General features: G+C 29.4%; 1 protein-coding gene across 1 annotated transcript in view; it reads right to left on the bottom strand.

Moving 5' to 3' along the window:
* The window catches only part of LOC129972107 (vasopressin V1a receptor-like), a 45,181-nt gene that overhangs the window by 5,638 nt on the left and 21,553 nt on the right, over nucleotides 1-17,990 (bottom strand). The window contains exons 2-3 of the mRNA XM_056086094.1: nucleotides 17,045-17,278; nucleotides 339-727 (exon numbers count right to left, since the gene is read on the bottom strand). Of these exons, the coding sequence (XP_055942069.1) occupies nucleotides 339-727; nucleotides 17,045-17,278 (623 nt within the window). The remainder of the gene's footprint in view (nucleotides 1-338; nucleotides 728-17,044; nucleotides 17,279-17,990) is intronic.

Genomic DNA, 17,990 nt, shown 5'->3' on the forward strand with positions numbered 1-17,990 from the left:
TCTTCCTGGAAAGTACTCCTTTAGTTTTATACTGTAACGGTTGCTTACTACTGATTCTCTGTTTGTGCCCTATTGTATACTGTAAGTGCTATTCTTGCGTATGTTTCGGCTGTGTGTTCGGGTCAAATAAACTCAATTCTTTATTATTGAGCCTATTGTATTACTTCGCCATTTCCCACTACATCGGACCCGCTGATTGCCATTGATTTTGTGGATTTTTTGTAAGATTATAATAATACATGAGAATGCTTGACGTCTTCGTCTTTCTTTGTCATATAAACACAACTAATATTTCACAACATTATTCGATGAGCTCTTCAAGAACATAGAAAACTCACCTGAAAATCCTAATGTTGTGAACTATAAAGTAGGGTGTCCAGCAAATGATAAAGCTAGCGATGATGCAAACAGTAAGCTTGAGCGTCTTGATCTTGGCTCTGGGAATGGTGGAAGCAGCATTGAAGGACCGCCGCAGCCGGATAGTGGAATGGGGTCCTTCAGTTCCACTGGCCCCTCCTCCTTTGCTGGACGTCCGGCTCTGTTCCTGGCCGGCCGCCCAGACAGTCCGCAGGACGTTGATGTAGCAGTAGCTAATGCATCCGGCGGGGATTATGAGGATGTAGAAGGTCAGCCACATGAAGTAAACCTTCCGCTGCCAGGGGGCGGTGTAACCGCGACTGACGCACTCGTAGCGGATGCGACCAGTTTCCGTTATGCCGTTCTCTTTCTGAAAAAAAAAGAGAAATGGTCACAAATATGTAACATAATCATTACACGTCCTAACCATTAACTTATACCATTTCCAATGGTGTAAGTGAATGATTACTTCATACGCAATAAACGTACTGAGCAAATGTAATTGTCGAATTCTCACATGCCACGCAACAAGAAAAAGTTTAAATATGATTCTGTGTTATATTATTGACGTAATATAACGTAGAATATCTTGTAGTAAGATGGTGGTTTTTGTTATGAATGTATAAGATTGATTTTCGAGTCTATTGTACCTGTAGCAGGAAAAAGAGTAAGGTGTCATAACACAAATTATAGAATGTATCATCTAATTAAAAAATTAAATAAATTCTTTGGTTAAGGATTTAATTTTTTTTCAAATATTCTTTGACAAAGATTTTGAAAAAAAAAATTGCAACACCAATATCTATTTCCAACTCACCATGTTTTAAAATTATTAAATTTATTTTCCTTTCAATGGAGTTATTAAACTTGTTGCTTTAAATTTTCATAACAATCTAAAAAAAATCTCATCACTCTTACCAAATATACAAACAGTCCTTCTGGACTTAAAATATCATTGTAGAAACAATTTCAATATCATAAGTAGTTATCAAATACCTATTCGTTAAAAATGAAATTTCCATAAATATAAGGGAAATAACCTCGGTTAAACGATTCTTTCTATCACAGATTTATTGGCACAGGTTTTCCATTTCCAATGGTCTTATAATATCAGTTATATTGCAAGCCACACTAAGGTTTATCTGGGGACAATCCTCATAATCTTTAACTTATTCAGATGGCGAGGATGACATCTCAGCTAGCATATTCATCTCTAGGTTTTCGCATCTCAACAATAGGAAACATGTTACCCACTACATCAGATAAAAACAAGATCAAGAGAGTATACACGACGATTCGTAAAGGAATCAGGTCACAAATCGGAAGCTCCGCTCTCCCTCCTTTCTTATTTCTCTCTTACTAATAAAGAATTTTACTATAATTCATACAGTATAACAGTAAAATATTGTCAAATACTGCTAATGATTTGTCAAAATACAGCTGCATAGGAAGTAAATGGCAACAAAGTATGAACAATATAGGCTTTTAAATCATGCAGGTTTAGAAAAAATACTTTTTGAAAAATATTTTAATTTAACAACTCATTTTAATATAACTATCAAAGCTGAATCCAAAATTCTCATTTATTGCCATAATTGCCATTTATTGCCATTAATTCTCATGACTGCCATATGAGGATTTTATAACAAAAAAAAAATTAAATTAAAATATTTTAATATTTTATAACCCTATGAATACATATTTTACATTTATATCAAAGCTCATCCATGATTTTAATGTTAAAGGCTACAACTCCTTTCAGAGCTTTTTCTTTTCTTTTTTCTTGGTCAGAAACTCGGAGATACTCAACATTTCGAGTTCGAATTTCTTTGACGCTTATTTTACTTTCTCTATACTAGGTATGCAAGGAAGTAAAAAGCTATAAAAACATTAATTAGTCTGATACCTGTATATTTCTTTTAAGATTATTAAAGCATCACAGATACTGAAGAATAAGAATGGTCTTATTTTGTAACCTATGTCTCTTCTATACGAACTTCACAGCTAGAATCTTTTCTAAAAGTAAGAAATCTTCATAGCATTTCGAGTTAATTATTTTCATTTAACAGCCACCCTTTCATCAACTTTTTTCCCCTATCCAACTGGTATTGTGTTTGAAAATCTCCTTCTCTATCTCCTTCCGGCAAAGAAAGAAAAAAATGTTTTAATGTATTTTTTAGAAACAAAAAGTAGAGCTCTATTTTCTTACTGCGTGAGGAATTCTGTGGGTGTGTTTTTTTCTTAGATTAGATGAAGGCCAAAAAATTTGGGAGCCAACCCAATCTCCTTAAGAGCCGCTTTAGCAATCTGATAGAAATCTTGAGGTAACTGAACAATTGAGTTTTTTTTAGTATTTTTTTTTACTGCCATTCCCATTCTTTTACATTTGGCACAATTTCATTACGGTAACGATGGTTGACTCGAATGAATCCAATATTTTTATATCTATTTTTTTTTCTCCATAGTGTATTCATTTGCGTAAAAAGAATTCATGCCTTTGCCTCACCTGTGCCTTTTCCTTTCAATTGAAATTTCCAATAAAGGATTCAATTAAAATAGATGCTGATATAGACTCTTTCATTATTTTTTAAATTGAAATTGTAACAAATTGAAATTCTGTTTGAAACTAAATCTATCGAGGCTTAATTTCGTTAAAAATTTGTTTCTATTTTTGTAGTTCAACACATAGTCAAAAGAACTTTTACATTAAATAAAATTATATTAACTTAATAGAAAGGAAAGCTTCTAAAATTACGAAATATACGGCTTTAAATACTTTTGCATGTGTTTTTTTTTTTTTTTTCGTTATTCGTGTATTTGAGTGCAATCAATTTCTCTAAATGTGTACTTATAACTACATTCTAGAAGAAAGACGTGAAGCAAGGTCTTTAAGAAAAAAATAATGTTACAACATACGAACATTTTAATTAATGCATTTTTACAATTAAGAATATTTTACTCTCTTTGTGTTTCTTTCAATGTCAATAAATAGTAGATATAATATTGAAAAAAAGAAGAAACATATTTTTAATGTTTTAAATTGTCATATCCGTAATAAAAAAATAGAGCATACCAACAGGAAATTTATTTATCAATATATCATCAATAACCAAAATAGGTTCCATATTTCGGATATTGATACATTGATAAATGAATTCGTTTTCTGATACAGAAATGCCATTTTAAAATAATAAAAACCAATTAACTCTTTTTTCCTTTAGCTTTATTTAGTTTTATTATCGTACTGATGATATTTTGAATACGGTAAACGATATTTACTATCATATTTAGACAGTTGAATGCTTTCTATTTATCAGCAGACTATACTAAAAAAAAATATCGTCTTTTTACAATCCATCACAATTTAAAAAATATTTCTCCGATTTTTTTTTTCCTTTTAAACGTAAAATTTATTATATGATTTCTGCTTTAATTTCATAAGTAAAATATAATATCTTACAATTTTTCTATTGAAATAACAAACAAATACTTATTTTTCCACAAAGTGTTGTAATGAAATAGCAAGAAATATGATGCGAGAAATAACGTCAGATTTGCTTTGGCATTAAGCATTAAAGATTATAATCAAATACAAAGATATTATAAGAAAATTAGTTATCACATACTTTTCCCAATAATTAGTTAAAACAAAAAAAAAAGTTGTTTACAAATTTTAAACACCAAAAGCACTGCTATAAATGAAAGATTTTAATAAAATGCAGTTACTTAGGCACAATTTACCTAATTGAAACTCCCCAAGCTGTAATTTTAATCGATTTTTTTCTTAAACAGGGCATCAAAAATGGAATTTACTACAAAATTCAATTATGTCAGAGAAGCTGGATAATTGTTATTTTTTCAGATAATTCCATGAAATACTTTATTTGTTTACTAAAAAGTATAAAGTACTTTAGTTCTTATAAGTATCAAAGTATAAAGTGTTTTTATCCATTAATAAAAACAATTTCTAAGTTACATTTCTTCCATTCGGAAGCTCTCATAAAAGGAAGCAATTCTTTTGTTTTTTGAGCTTTCTAACGAAGATTATTGTTTTTATCCAGAATATTGCTATTTCCCTTTCTTTTCACCCGCTCTGAAATCTAAATTTCTATAAATATTATGTATTTAAATTTAATTGTTATATATTTTTGCATATAATCATTTTTTAGTAAAGTTTTACTGGTAAAAGTGAAATATTTTTCTAAAATCTTTTGATTATTTATTATGGTGGAATTTTATACCAGTCACTATTTATAAGTGTTATTTTCATCCAAAAAACCCATCACCCACTAACTTGTTTAATTTAACGTTTTAAATAATTCAAAAAAAAACTATCAAGAAATTTTCCATCTGAAAATATCGTTTTAAACTTCAACCCTTTCAAATATATAAAGTGAAGAATACTCTATATCTAAAAATTTAACACTACAATTAAATGCTCCATAATAATGCAATATGATTCTGCATATACAATGCAATATAATACTTTCAGCAATATAATTAAATAATTATTTCTAATACTTAGAAATGTTTTCTATGGAATTATTTATAATGTGCTACAGTAGTTCATGCAATAGGATTCAAATAATATGAAATATTATCCTACAGAATAATGAAAGTTATTTTTATTAATTCATTAGTCGCCTTTGGCGATCAGTTGGTTCGCTAGGAATAATGATTTAAATTTTTCAAATAAATATTTAGCGTAACTTGGTTTTAAAGTATATCTTAGCAAAATATATGTCTCATCTAGTCTTACAAGCTTGCATTATTATGTCCATTGCGCTAAACATTTCTCTCATTTTATGTCCATATTTTCAAATACATAATTATATAACGGAAAAGGGTATCCATTCTTAAAAATGATGCACTTTAAAACTGTTTGATTCTAAATTCAAACATTAGTTGTGACGCATCAAAGTCTGAAAATTTTATTAAAGCCATGCATTAAATTCTTCCTTTAAAAAAATCAGGAAACTGAAATTTTCTCAGCATTAAAATATAAGCTGGATCTTCATATCTTTATCACATGCAATGTATTTGTAAAAAAATTTCATATGGGATTTTGTGACTACAATTGTAGTTCTGTGTCAAAATTTTATTTCAATCGGTAGCATAAAATGTGTCTGAAAAACAATTATGGTTTTCGTAAACTGTTGACCATATGTCAATGACTAATCTCCGAAAATTGCGTTAAGACGCGATATATTCAGTAACAATGCTGAATTCACACCAAAGAGAACTATTTCGTAACTATTGTACGTCAATATCGTGTCATTCTTTGAGATAATACCTTTACTGTTGTGTATGCGAGAGAGTTTCGGGAGACAACTTCCTCTGGTTATCTAATATGATACCATGCGACTTTCTCAGGTTTATTTCCAGATTTAAAAGTTTCTTTGTGGTTCCCGTTTAAAATTCATTAGTTAGATAAAAAGGAAATTCGCTAAGAGAAGTTTAGAGGGGTTACACATAAACGACTACAAGGTGTATTTTGATGGATGTAAAAACGTTCGCAAAAGTGAATTACAATAGAAAGAGATTACTTTGAAGGAGATATAATAAACTTTGATCAATAAATTGGTAATTTTTGATTAAGACCATCATTATAAGCATTTTTTGATTACAATATGGTATTATACAAGTCCTTGAAATTATAACATTTTTGTGAAGAAACTTGTTTTATACAAATATCCTCTTACCTATTTGACTTCAAATAAATGTTTCACAGGATTGAACTTCAAAAGCATCTATTAAATTTTCGAATGCTTGCGTGTGAAAGTTCCGAAACGATTTACTATTATTCAGTTAAAGCTCTGTAGTAAGAAAGAAATGGAACATACATTGAGAATTCCCTTTTTCCTTTTCATTGAATTTAATATGGATGATGTTAATCATATGTCATACATAGAATGACCCATCTATGCCCGAAGCGAGTTGATGTGAGAGAATCGTGCTTTTGAATTGGTAGTGCTTAAAGTATTCGCGAAGAGGCTATTTTTTTCTACTTTTTTTTCAAAATGTGTTTGTGTGCTTGAAGTGATATAGCAAGAGCAACTTTCTTCGTCTTTTTTTTTCTCCCAGTAATTTTATTTGCGTTTTCGCTCTGTTGGGAAAAGAGAAACTAATGCGAGTGTTGCGTTAAAAACTTTTTTCTATCCCAGTCGATTTTGTGGTTTAAGGCAATTTACTTTTTAAAGAAAAAAAAAAGGAATGGAAGTTTGTTTTCTTCTGGCTTTTGCATTTTTCTTAATATGACACACGATTTTACAAAGTTTTTATTTTCTTTTTGGAAAAATTTTGTTTTTTAAAGGCTTAATATCATTTATAAGATACATTATTCCAATCTCATAATTGTGGTCAAAATAGCAATAAATTTAAAATGACAACCGATTATAAAATTAAGAAAAATTAATTTTGATACACTAATTCTAAAGCTTCAAAAACATTTAAGATAATTTCATTACTTATTTTATTTATTAGAGAATTTCAGTCTATATAATCATCCGATTTTCCTTTAGACATGCTAATATTTAAGATGGAAATGGGAACAACAGTTTTTAATTGAAGAAAGTAGGACGTTCTCGACCGTGAAAATAGCTGAATTTTTCGAATGTAAAATTTTATATTTGATAGAATATTAGGGCATACAGAAGGAATGAAATATTTTAATTATAAAAACATATTTGTTTCTTAAACTATTTATTTTTTAAAGGTAAATTAAATACGTGTTGTAATGCGATAGTTTTCAAATCCATAATCACAAATTAGTAAGCTCAGAAAAAATAATTCTGTGGCAGATCATTCAAAACGAGCATAATATATGAGCATAGATTTAATAATTACAGTGAACTTCTTTTCAGTAAATATGCTAATAGTAAAAATTTCAAAGTATAATGAATGCCCAGTAATTTGAAAATCTAAATACATAATATTTTCCATGATGAATTGCCTTTCAAGATTAATATCATTGTGAAGAAAAAAATATGTTTAACCGATCCATAAAATTTGTAAATATTGTCGTAGAAGGTTCCATACAATTGTATTAATGGAATATATTTTATATCCACCGAAATTTCAAGAAAACAGGCTTCGAAATAAGAGCCAACTCTTTCTGATTATATGAGATTATATTAGATTAAGTATTAAAAGATAATTTATAAACCTTTTACTTTTCAAAACTATACAAATTATACATTTTCGTAATTAATGAAATTCCCCTTGTGTTTTCAAACAAAATTGAAAAGTCAATTTTTTGAAAGTACAAATGTTTTCCGTTCTTTTAAAGTGCTACTTTTTACTTAATTTTGGATTTATAATTGATAATTTTACACAGTTTTCGATTTTGCATTACATACTGCAATAATTTGCGCAACAAACTTTTCAAATTGGAATATTTAAAAAGATTGGACTCATATTTACATGTTCTGATACGTCTCTCTGAGTTATAAAATTGCCGGATAATCTGATGATTAATGCTTACTTCCTGTTTCTCCTAGACTTTATAATTTAACTGCTATACCTCTGTATTTATATTTTCTGACTTCTTCGTACAGGTAATATTATATAACCCTTTGGGGACGGAAGGACTTTATCCCAAACGCTCGTACTCGGAAGGAATCATTCTAAATGACGGGGATTGTGCGTCGCTAAGACTCACTTTGAAAAAAAATCACAAAAAATAAAGTTTAAGTCCTAACACTGTCGTTTTGTTTCAACCTTTTTAGATTAGTTCATTCATAATACGAGCACTTTCTTCCTTTGACAAATCACATTTTTTTTTTCTATAATAAACCGAAAACAAGGATTTCCGTAATAAAAAGAGAAGTGCACGAAATGTATCCGAAAGCTACGCGAAATACAATAGAACTGACGGCGAAACAGAAAAAGACTAGTTACGGTTACACAGTAATAACAAAAAAAGAAGAAAAATATTCAGATTGAGTTCAGAAATGAGAATGACTCTATCAAGTGGAAGGTTACACAACCCAGCTCAGTTTATTTACATTATCCTTACACCCCCTTCCCCTAAACAGCCGATGAATAAAATACCAAAGACTGAATATGAGCAAAATGAAAGTCAAGATATATATATTTCAATTGTAATGGAGACAGGGAGCCATCGAATGGCGTTTAAAAATTGTTCAAGTCTAAAATGCACATATGCATTCCTTTTCTATGAGTTCGATTTCCAGAAATGCACGAGTGGTAAGCCGAGAGACGTTGTTGGTGATGCTTATATCACACGCCCGTCGTAAAAGGGATAAATCTGTTTACAGTGCGTCTTGTAATAATAAGTTTAAATATTTATTACAAAATTGGAAAGACAAAAATAATGCCTTTAGTAATTAAGTTGAATAAAATGGCAACATGCTTAAGGATGCGAGCACCTTAACAACACATTATTCATTGCAGTTTGGATTACAGATCATATATTTATGTCCTAGCACATTAGACAGCCATACGCGTAGAAATGAAAGATTTGAAATTTCGCTGTCTCTAAAAAAGGCAATAATGTATATAACAATATATATAGAGAGCTTTCCGGTACGCTCATCATAGCGATTGTTTTAATAATGAATCAAGCAATTGTACATGAGGTAATATAATTAAAAAAATAGGATTAAAATTAATAATTGTGATAACCAAATGAAGGTCGATTATTTTTTATAGTAAGTGAAAGACATTTTACTAGCACATTTGCATTCACTTCTAAGACAGTAAATAAAGAGATGATGATCGTTAATTAACAAATAATGTTTTGAGATATGAATTCATAAGTACCACTCACCAGTTGACTGTGGGCCTTACTAAAGAAGGTATAAAGTATTTAATAATTACTTTTGAAAAAATTTAGATCATTTTTAATTTAGTTATAATTAAGAATGCTTTACATTTCTTAATTATTTCTTAACTAACTAATAAATTGTAAAGAATTAACTATTTCTTAATTTTAAAATAAAATTGTAAAGAATAATAGTTCTTTACTATTTTATTTTTATACCTTTGAATTCCTTCATTTTTATTTTATATGGATATTTAATTCTTCTTCCATTTCTAAGCAATCAGATAAGTATCTGATGGAAAAGCAATCCTGTAACGCTGACGTTGATTCAATTAACTTTTCTGCAAACATCACTTTCCTGTTGGCATCACCCAAAACTACTAAAATAAGGCTGCATACGATTCCTTATTAATGGCGAATACTGACGGAAGAGCAGCTAAAAAAAAGTTCTTACTCGGGAGTTTTTACATTACATAATATCTGGTACAGTTTTATGGATGTCGCGTAAAAAACTATGATCGTTGATTTTCGGATGATTTTTACAAAAATGCGATTAACAGTGGAAATTGGGCTAGTTAAACTCGACCAATGTTCAAGTTTTGCGCTTTCAATGTGGTATTGCGTGAATGTTATTATAACAATTTAAGAACTGCAAATTCAGAAAAAAATTATTCATATTTACTAAAATTTTGACGAATATTATTATTATGCATTCTTCAGACTTTCTTCCAGACCTCAAAATTCACACACAAGTATTATTTTCTAAAACTAAAGTTTAACTTCCATCAAAAATAGAAAATTTATAAGTCCCTTAAAATTTTTTTTTAGAAATATTCGTTTCTTACAAAGCGTATTAGCTTCCTAATAACTACCTGATAATAACATTAAATTGTTCCCAAATAAAATTCCATATATCTAATATTAAGAAAACAGAACTATCTTAAACTGTATTTTTAAGCAAAAATAATTTTTTAGACTTTAGAAAATTATGATTATGTGCACCGCATAAGAAAAGAGAACAAAGAGGAACCAGAATAAATTAACAACGCAGGACAGAAAATATCCTAAAATGAGACATTTTATCTTAAGTTTTAAGGAAAAAAATCCTCGATTTGTATACAAAATTAAATTTATCTTTAAAAAGTAAAGATTAAAAACATTAATTCGTCATTTCATGGAAAATCAGAAATCATTACAATTTCTGTTTACTTTGAATTTTTATTAGATACACTTTTTTTCTTATTGTTTCGGTTTTTATATTCTGAAGGCATGTTCTTTATGGAGGTAAAAATATGTTGAACAAATAGATTATTTTTTGCGGTAAGATATTGGGAATGTAGGTTAATACAGAATCAGTAGAATGCATCTGATTCTGTTCCATTCTCTCCGCAGAATTAAATTATCTGTTCTCTTATCACTCTAGAATAAATAGTCCACTCATCATTCAATTGTAATGAATAATTTTATCACTAAAATGAAAAAGACATTAAATTACCTCGTCATAATAAACATTAATTTGCTTTCTCTAAATATTTACAGAAACCTGTACAGATCTAAACTACTTCGCTTTGAAAATTTCTTTTATATAAAGACATTTTGACATTCCATCTATCCAGAATCTAAATATTTAACGATCAAAATATGTTCCAAGGGTTTTTTTTGAATAATAGAATTAAATGCATCTATATAATATTTCAACGTTATAACCAAATAAAACTACCATTTCACTGCAAATTTCTCATCATATATCTTGTCTTTGCATTCACTATTTCTACCTCAGTTCTCTATTTCCTGTGAAAATTTATCTTTCACAAATCTCCTATTATCACCCGAATTCAATATTCATCTTTGGAAACCCTTTCATTTCAACGATTCACTTCCCAGAGCTCTTAACGTATCATGTCTTAAATTGAGTTTAGGAATTGATAGTTTGAACTCTGTTTTATCTTTCCTGGCTGCCAGCCATAGTTTGAGTGGTCCAACGTTAACTGTGGTAGAATAATTTTTTTTAACTTTTTTTTTTTAACTGTAAGTTTCTTTTTCGGTACTTAGTGACATCTTTCCCGTCTCCCAAGATGGGAGGATTATCCGAGATTTTCTTCTTGGAAGAGTAAAAGAACTTGCCGTAAAAGCTTGTCATTCACTTGAGACATGGCCTTTATGTTATTTCTTTAATGAACTACAAGCGAAGCTACGAGTTTTCATGCATTTAAACATCTGGTGGATAGCTAGGTAGAGAACAATAATTTAATATTTTTTTCAAAAATAAATTACTTTAACTTCGATGGGTAAGGTTTGAAATTTTTATATAAACTATATTTCCTCTTTCGAATTATAAGCTGTGTGCTTCAATATATGTTTGGATTTCTTCTGCGATATTCAAAGAATTGAAATAAGTTGTTCTGACTGGGCATCATTGACCCACAAACCGTCAAAAAAAGAAAATAAATTTATAAATGAGGAAAAATTTCAAAATTCAAACATATACGTTAATTATAGAGTCCGTATAGCTGTCCCTTACATTAACTGCCTAACAAGTAGCATATGGTGCACACATTTATTCCGCCTACTGAAATAAATTATTCAATTATACAACATAAATCATCCGATTAGCAGTACCCTCACAGCATTTCCCGAGACATAACATTCAAGAGGAAAAATTAGCTTCAAACTCATGTCTAGCCTCCACTCGATATGATATAGCCATGTCACACAATATCAAACAAGCATAAAACTATATTTAGAAAATATCAAAAATAACTATAAAGCAATTTTTATAGCACACATTCAGAAATATTTAGACTGTTAAAAAAGTAAAAATATGATATGTTCATAGACAAAACAATTCACTAAAAATATACAATAGAAAAGTTGTTTTAAAATTTAAAAATATAGAAATAAGTCATTGTATCCACTGTTTCACACTTTTTTTTTATCAGCTCTGTGTAATCTGATATGAAAATAAAATTCAACTTGCTTCATAATATTTCTTTGCAAACTACATTAGCTGGGCGATTACTTCGCTCCTCATGATATCCATTCTATCTCTGTAATTCAATTGCAGCGCGATTTAAAGAGAGACTGTTACTTCGCTGTACAAAAGACTCTCCTCCCCTAAGTGTGGACATTCTTCCTCTGATATTCGCAAACCGAACGTTTCTTTCCTGAACATTTTCATTATCACGCAACAAACGAAGAGTTTTGGCATTTAATGTGCTCCGGCAAAGGTTGGATTTCCTCTTTTTCGGGCATAACGAATTTTGAATCGCTGTTTAAAATCTGACATAAACAAAGAAATATATCGCATCTGCATACCACAGTTCTCGCTATTTGCACATGTCAGTTTGATATTTTCAAACATGGGCGGATAAGTGTAGTAGATTTTCGCACATGGGCGGATAAGTGTAGTAGATTTTCGCACATGGGCGGATAAGTGTAAAACACAGATACTGCTGTTTTACACATGCGCGAATCGTAGTAGGAAAATAATTAAAATCACAATTATAAAACTCCTTTTTATAGTTTGATATGACTTCAATATACTAAAACATTACCCAATAAATGCCTTACAAAATGGTACAAATATTTCCTATACCAGTTAAGTATTTCTCGAGTTTTTCTCTTTTAAATATAAAGACGCTTTCAGGTGACTTCATTTTATACTATACAGATATAAACATCAATTGTAGGTTTCCCGCTTTGAAAAATAAAACTAAATAATCGGAGATATAATAAACTAATAAAATAAGAGGACAGATAAATTTTCGCCAGTATTTAACATTTGGTGTTGTAAACACTAGAAACAATTATATATAAGAAAGAAAAATGTTATAAGTAATAATTCTCATACATTATCAATTGAAGCTTAAAACATCTTTAAGACTTAATTGCTGTTTTGTTGCTTTTAATCCAAGTTTTAATTAATTATTTAAGTCCTTATTACTTAGATCAAGTGGAAAAGAATAATTTAATTGAAAACAGTTTTTACGTTTCGTTGCTAAATGAAAATAGAAGCAAAGTTGGTATCAATATGAAATAGAAAGAAACTTACAGTAACTTACTATACGAAATGAATCAGTGTCGAATATCACATATCGCTTAAATAATAACAATTCAAATTAATTTGATTCACACAAAAATAATCCTATCTCAAATTTACTTCAATGAACTTGCAATTTGTAACGATTTCCCATCGTTCAATTTCATTAAATATATTATACTGCTATGATGGTTTAAAGGTAATGGTTTGCACTGACATCCAATAATCAGAGATACCCTATTCATAGAATATACAAATATATATGCATTTGAAAAAATAGTGCAGTTTATCAATCTCCTAAAGCTTAGTATTATATTATATGTGGCTAACTGTTATTAAAAAATAATGCTATTCACTTTTTAATAGACTTCATGTAGTTTCTAAGTGGAATTAAATCAAATAAATCATTTAGTAAAATATATTATCTAAAAGAATAGAATTTCGTACTTCCAAACCAGAGTATAATGCCTTGATAATATTATTTAAAAAAAAGTATTCATTATTTTATCGTCTGCGTTTTTACCTAATATAATTTCTCTGTCGTTTCCTAATTTTTAAAAATCATAAAAATATATCAGAATAATGCAAAATGTGACAGACTTGCTTTAAGTTTGAAAAACATGCAAGAAAGTCTTAAAAATGGAATATATTTCAAAGTAAATTTACTATTTTTTTTTTTTAATTCTGCCGAATTCTGAAAGGAGCAGATTACTAAATATATCAATAATGTGAAAAATATATAAATCATTTTCATAAATTACTATATAATACATTCTTTAAAAATATTAAAATAAAAAAAAAACATGGAAATAAAATTTGTGTAGGCTAAAAGCATTTTTAGAGTGGTAATATTTTATGGATTATACACCACCCTATAAGTTTTATCTAATTAAAATATTCAATAATACATAAATACAATGCACATCTTGTATATGAATATTTTGAAAGTATCATTTAATGTTTAATAAACGACAATGGATAGAATAAATTAGGAAGCAGACAATTGCAGAAATATTCTAAAATATTTTCAGACATTTACTTAAAATCTTTTATAATTCAAATGCTTGAATACATCTCTAAAATTCTTCTAAAATATATTTTAAATATTTTCAAATATTTGCATATAAAAATCATATTCAATCACGAAATAAATTGTAAATTTAAATATCGAAAACAATATTATTCATTTTATTGAAACACATGCAAAAATTATAACAAATTGTTGGAACTTCAGTGCAATGAGACGAATTTTTGATCTATTTTTATATTCTATAGAATGCATTTTACTGATACGTATTTTCAAATGCATGTTTTCACCTTTGATAACAAAAACCCAAAAATATTTCTTAAAAAAATCCTTGAATCAATCGAAACGACAAACTAGACTTCAAATATCAAAAGTATTTATATATATAAATATTTATTTAATAATATTATTTAACTCACATCAGCAGCCTTATTATTCTAAATTATCTTCATCCTTTCAATGCAGAAATAATTTAAAATACTTCAATCACAACACGACTCTGAAGCCGTCATCTTTTAATTTTAAGATTTTTATTAAAAATTTATTATAAATCATTGCTTTCAGATTTTCCAAAATGAAATTTGTATTTAAAACATTCGCATGATCTGACGTCAGACAGAAAACGATTCCATGAGGATTTAATCTTTCAAAATAAGAACTGCATCAAAAGAAATCGGCTTTAAAAACTCCTAACTATCAAATATTGGCACTGAGTAAGATTCCTTTCCGGATTTTGTTAAAATGCACTCTAAGAAAATATTTTCTCTAGAGAATAATACTCCAAACATTTGCTTCTGAGCCATTTTTTCATAAAATAAACAGTCATTGTTTGTGTATATTTCCTGCACGTCTTTTTAAGGCAGACAATTTGCAGAAACGGGCTCCTTTTAGAAAAATAAACCAATAAATAAATGAGTGTTTCACAGGGTGCGCTTTTAGCAGTTAATATCATGCACTTTTGTTAGATTCGAGATTTGTTGTAAAGAATGCCTTTGGGAGAAAGAATCGTTTGGTGTTTACTAAGCATGACGTAAGCAAAAAGCTTCAGTAGATTTATCATTTTATTTTTGTATGGGTTTTGCTTCAAAAAGAACTATTTTGGACAGATTATTTTTGATACTTCAAAAAATATTAATATATCTTGCAGTCTTTTGACATATTTGTAAAAACTTAATGTTACTTTTTGTAGCGTGCCGAGGAAAAATATATTGCTTATGAAAGTAAAAAGTCACCCGCACGAAATATATAAATGTAACAAATGGAAGAATCCAAGCGAATCATTGGTCATGCTGTTTTTCTTAGAATAATACTAAGGTAGGATTTGGTTGTAGAACTATACTTTAGAAATATTCACCCTCACTTTCTACTTCAGAAAAAAAAAACATATTAAAGCATTTTTTCCTGAAAAGAGAAGGCGAAAACTCAAAGATAGGCAGAGACATTTCCGACAAATAGGGTTTCTTATAGAATTTTAGAGTATTTTCATATTAAATTTGTTGTGAATTTTTTAACAGAAAATAGATTCAAAATTTGAAACAAAAGAAACTAAGAAATTTGAGGTATTTTTAACAATAAATTCAAACTTTATACAAAGGCAATTAGTAATATACCTGCCTTAAGGTTGGTCTGAAATTGCGGATTGTGAAATTGTGAAGGAAAGTATCAGTATTATAAACATTTTCTATATATCTTACAAATTCATCAGTGTTTTTAGTCCAAAAATGTATACACCAATATTTTATAACGTATATAAAAGCTTATATTGTATACGTTAATATATAATTATTATTTATAATATACTCATACACAACGTATATTAAAAGTATATAAAAAAGTGTAAAAATATTTATTTAATACAGAATTTAGAAAATTGATTCGGTAATCTTTTAAAATTAAGGGAAAATCAAGTCTGGAAAGAATCTTTCAAAAGCGACTTTTCACTGACAAAAAACATTTTCCTTTTCACAATCATTTGAGAAAAAAAACTTTGACCTCTTTAATTTTCAGTAGCGTTACCTCTCCTTCTTTTCAAATTATTACTTCTTTTCATATTTGTAAATCCAGCTACCACATATTTTCTTTGTTTTTGAAGAGATTATCTAAAGTGTAATTAAGATTGTGTGCAGGCAACAGAAGATAAAGAAATCTTACTAATTTTTCCGAACTGCAGCTATACCAGATGGTAATTAGGTAAGGACATTCTGCTGATGTTGCTTATCTCCCTTGGATTGAACAGCAATTCAAATCAAGTCCAAGAGATTGGAGAAAGAGGGGTGCAATAACTTCTCAGGATAAAGTCCCCTAAGCCCCCGAGGGCAGAAGTCTGACTTCTCACTCATCTGAAGATGACACTCACACACTCGCTTGCACAACCACTTTTTACAGAGGAGAGAGGGGGGGGGGGGCTCTTTCACACACCTCACAGATAGAACCGAGAGTAAAGAACAACCTTGCGCGAACCAGAACACGAACCCGGGATGCCCAGATGGCGGAGAAGACGCGCTACCCCTAGGCCAGGATGCCTACAGATATTGAATTTCAATCTCGCCTAGTGAAAAGTTTAATTTGATCTATTTTCAGTTTCATTCTGTTATTCGTTTAATAATTTTAAAGTAGCAGTAAACGTAGAACCACGATAACTCCACAAGAATTTTCAAATGGAGCAAAATTTTAGAATTCATAATCTAATTAATGATATCTACAACAAGTCCATAACCAATGTTTATAATCTTTTGACACATTTTTTACACATTTAGCAGATATCATTGCCATCTTTCTCTCACCAAACACGAACGTTATTATGTTTATTGCCAAATAAACAAAGCTGATGACTCACTTGCACAAATATGAATATCTGTGGAATGGCGAACACAAAAGCCAGAAGCCAGGATCCGGCGATCATCCGCTTTGCCTGTTTGACGCCGCCCGTGCTTCGAAGGGGGGAGCAAATGGCCTGGTACCGGTCGTAACTCATGGTGGTCAGGATGAAGGTGGTGCTGGCCAACGTCACGATCTGCCCGTAAACGATTACTTTGCACGCGGCTGCACCCAATATCCACTCTCCGAAAACCTGTAAGAAAGAAAAAAAAAAGATTATTAAATTTTGAACGAGCCATTGATTGAGGGTGATGAGAATAAACTAGGGATCGGCTGATATTTATGATGATCATATAGCATTATGAGTAGAGTTTGTGAATAAACTAGGGATTGGCTGCTATTTTTGGCGATCACAGAGTAGAGTTGGGAATACATTATCATAATTCTTCTGTAAAGTAAGGTTTTAGTTTAAAAAAAGATGATTATATTGAAAAGTAAAGGTAGAAGAATTTTTATTTCTTGTCTTAGAGAAGTGTGAGACTTTGTAAGCATCTGCGCCAGCAATTATCATTTTACATATCATTCCCATGTGGATAGATTCATAAATATCGATGCGATAGTGACAGTGAAGTCTATAACTTTCAACAGACATCAATAAAATAAATAAAATAAAACAATAACACCAGACATTCTCGTTTTACATACGATTCCCACATGGATAGATTCAGATTATAAACATCTAAAACCAATGCGATACTGACAAAGAAGTCTGCAACTTTCTACTAAAATCGATGAAATAAAATTTCTAAAATGAAATCAATCAAACAAATTAAATGAAAATAATAACACCAGACATCATCGTTATGCATATAGTTTCCATGTAGAAAGATTCAAATTATAAACATCTAAAACCAATGCGATAGCTACAATGAAGTTCATAACTTCTTACTGAAATCAATAAAAAA

Source organism: Argiope bruennichi, chromosome 6, assembly GCF_947563725.1.
Source record: "Argiope bruennichi chromosome 6, qqArgBrue1.1, whole genome shotgun sequence".
Lineage (NCBI taxonomy): Eukaryota > Metazoa > Arthropoda > Arachnida > Araneae > Araneidae > Argiope > Argiope bruennichi.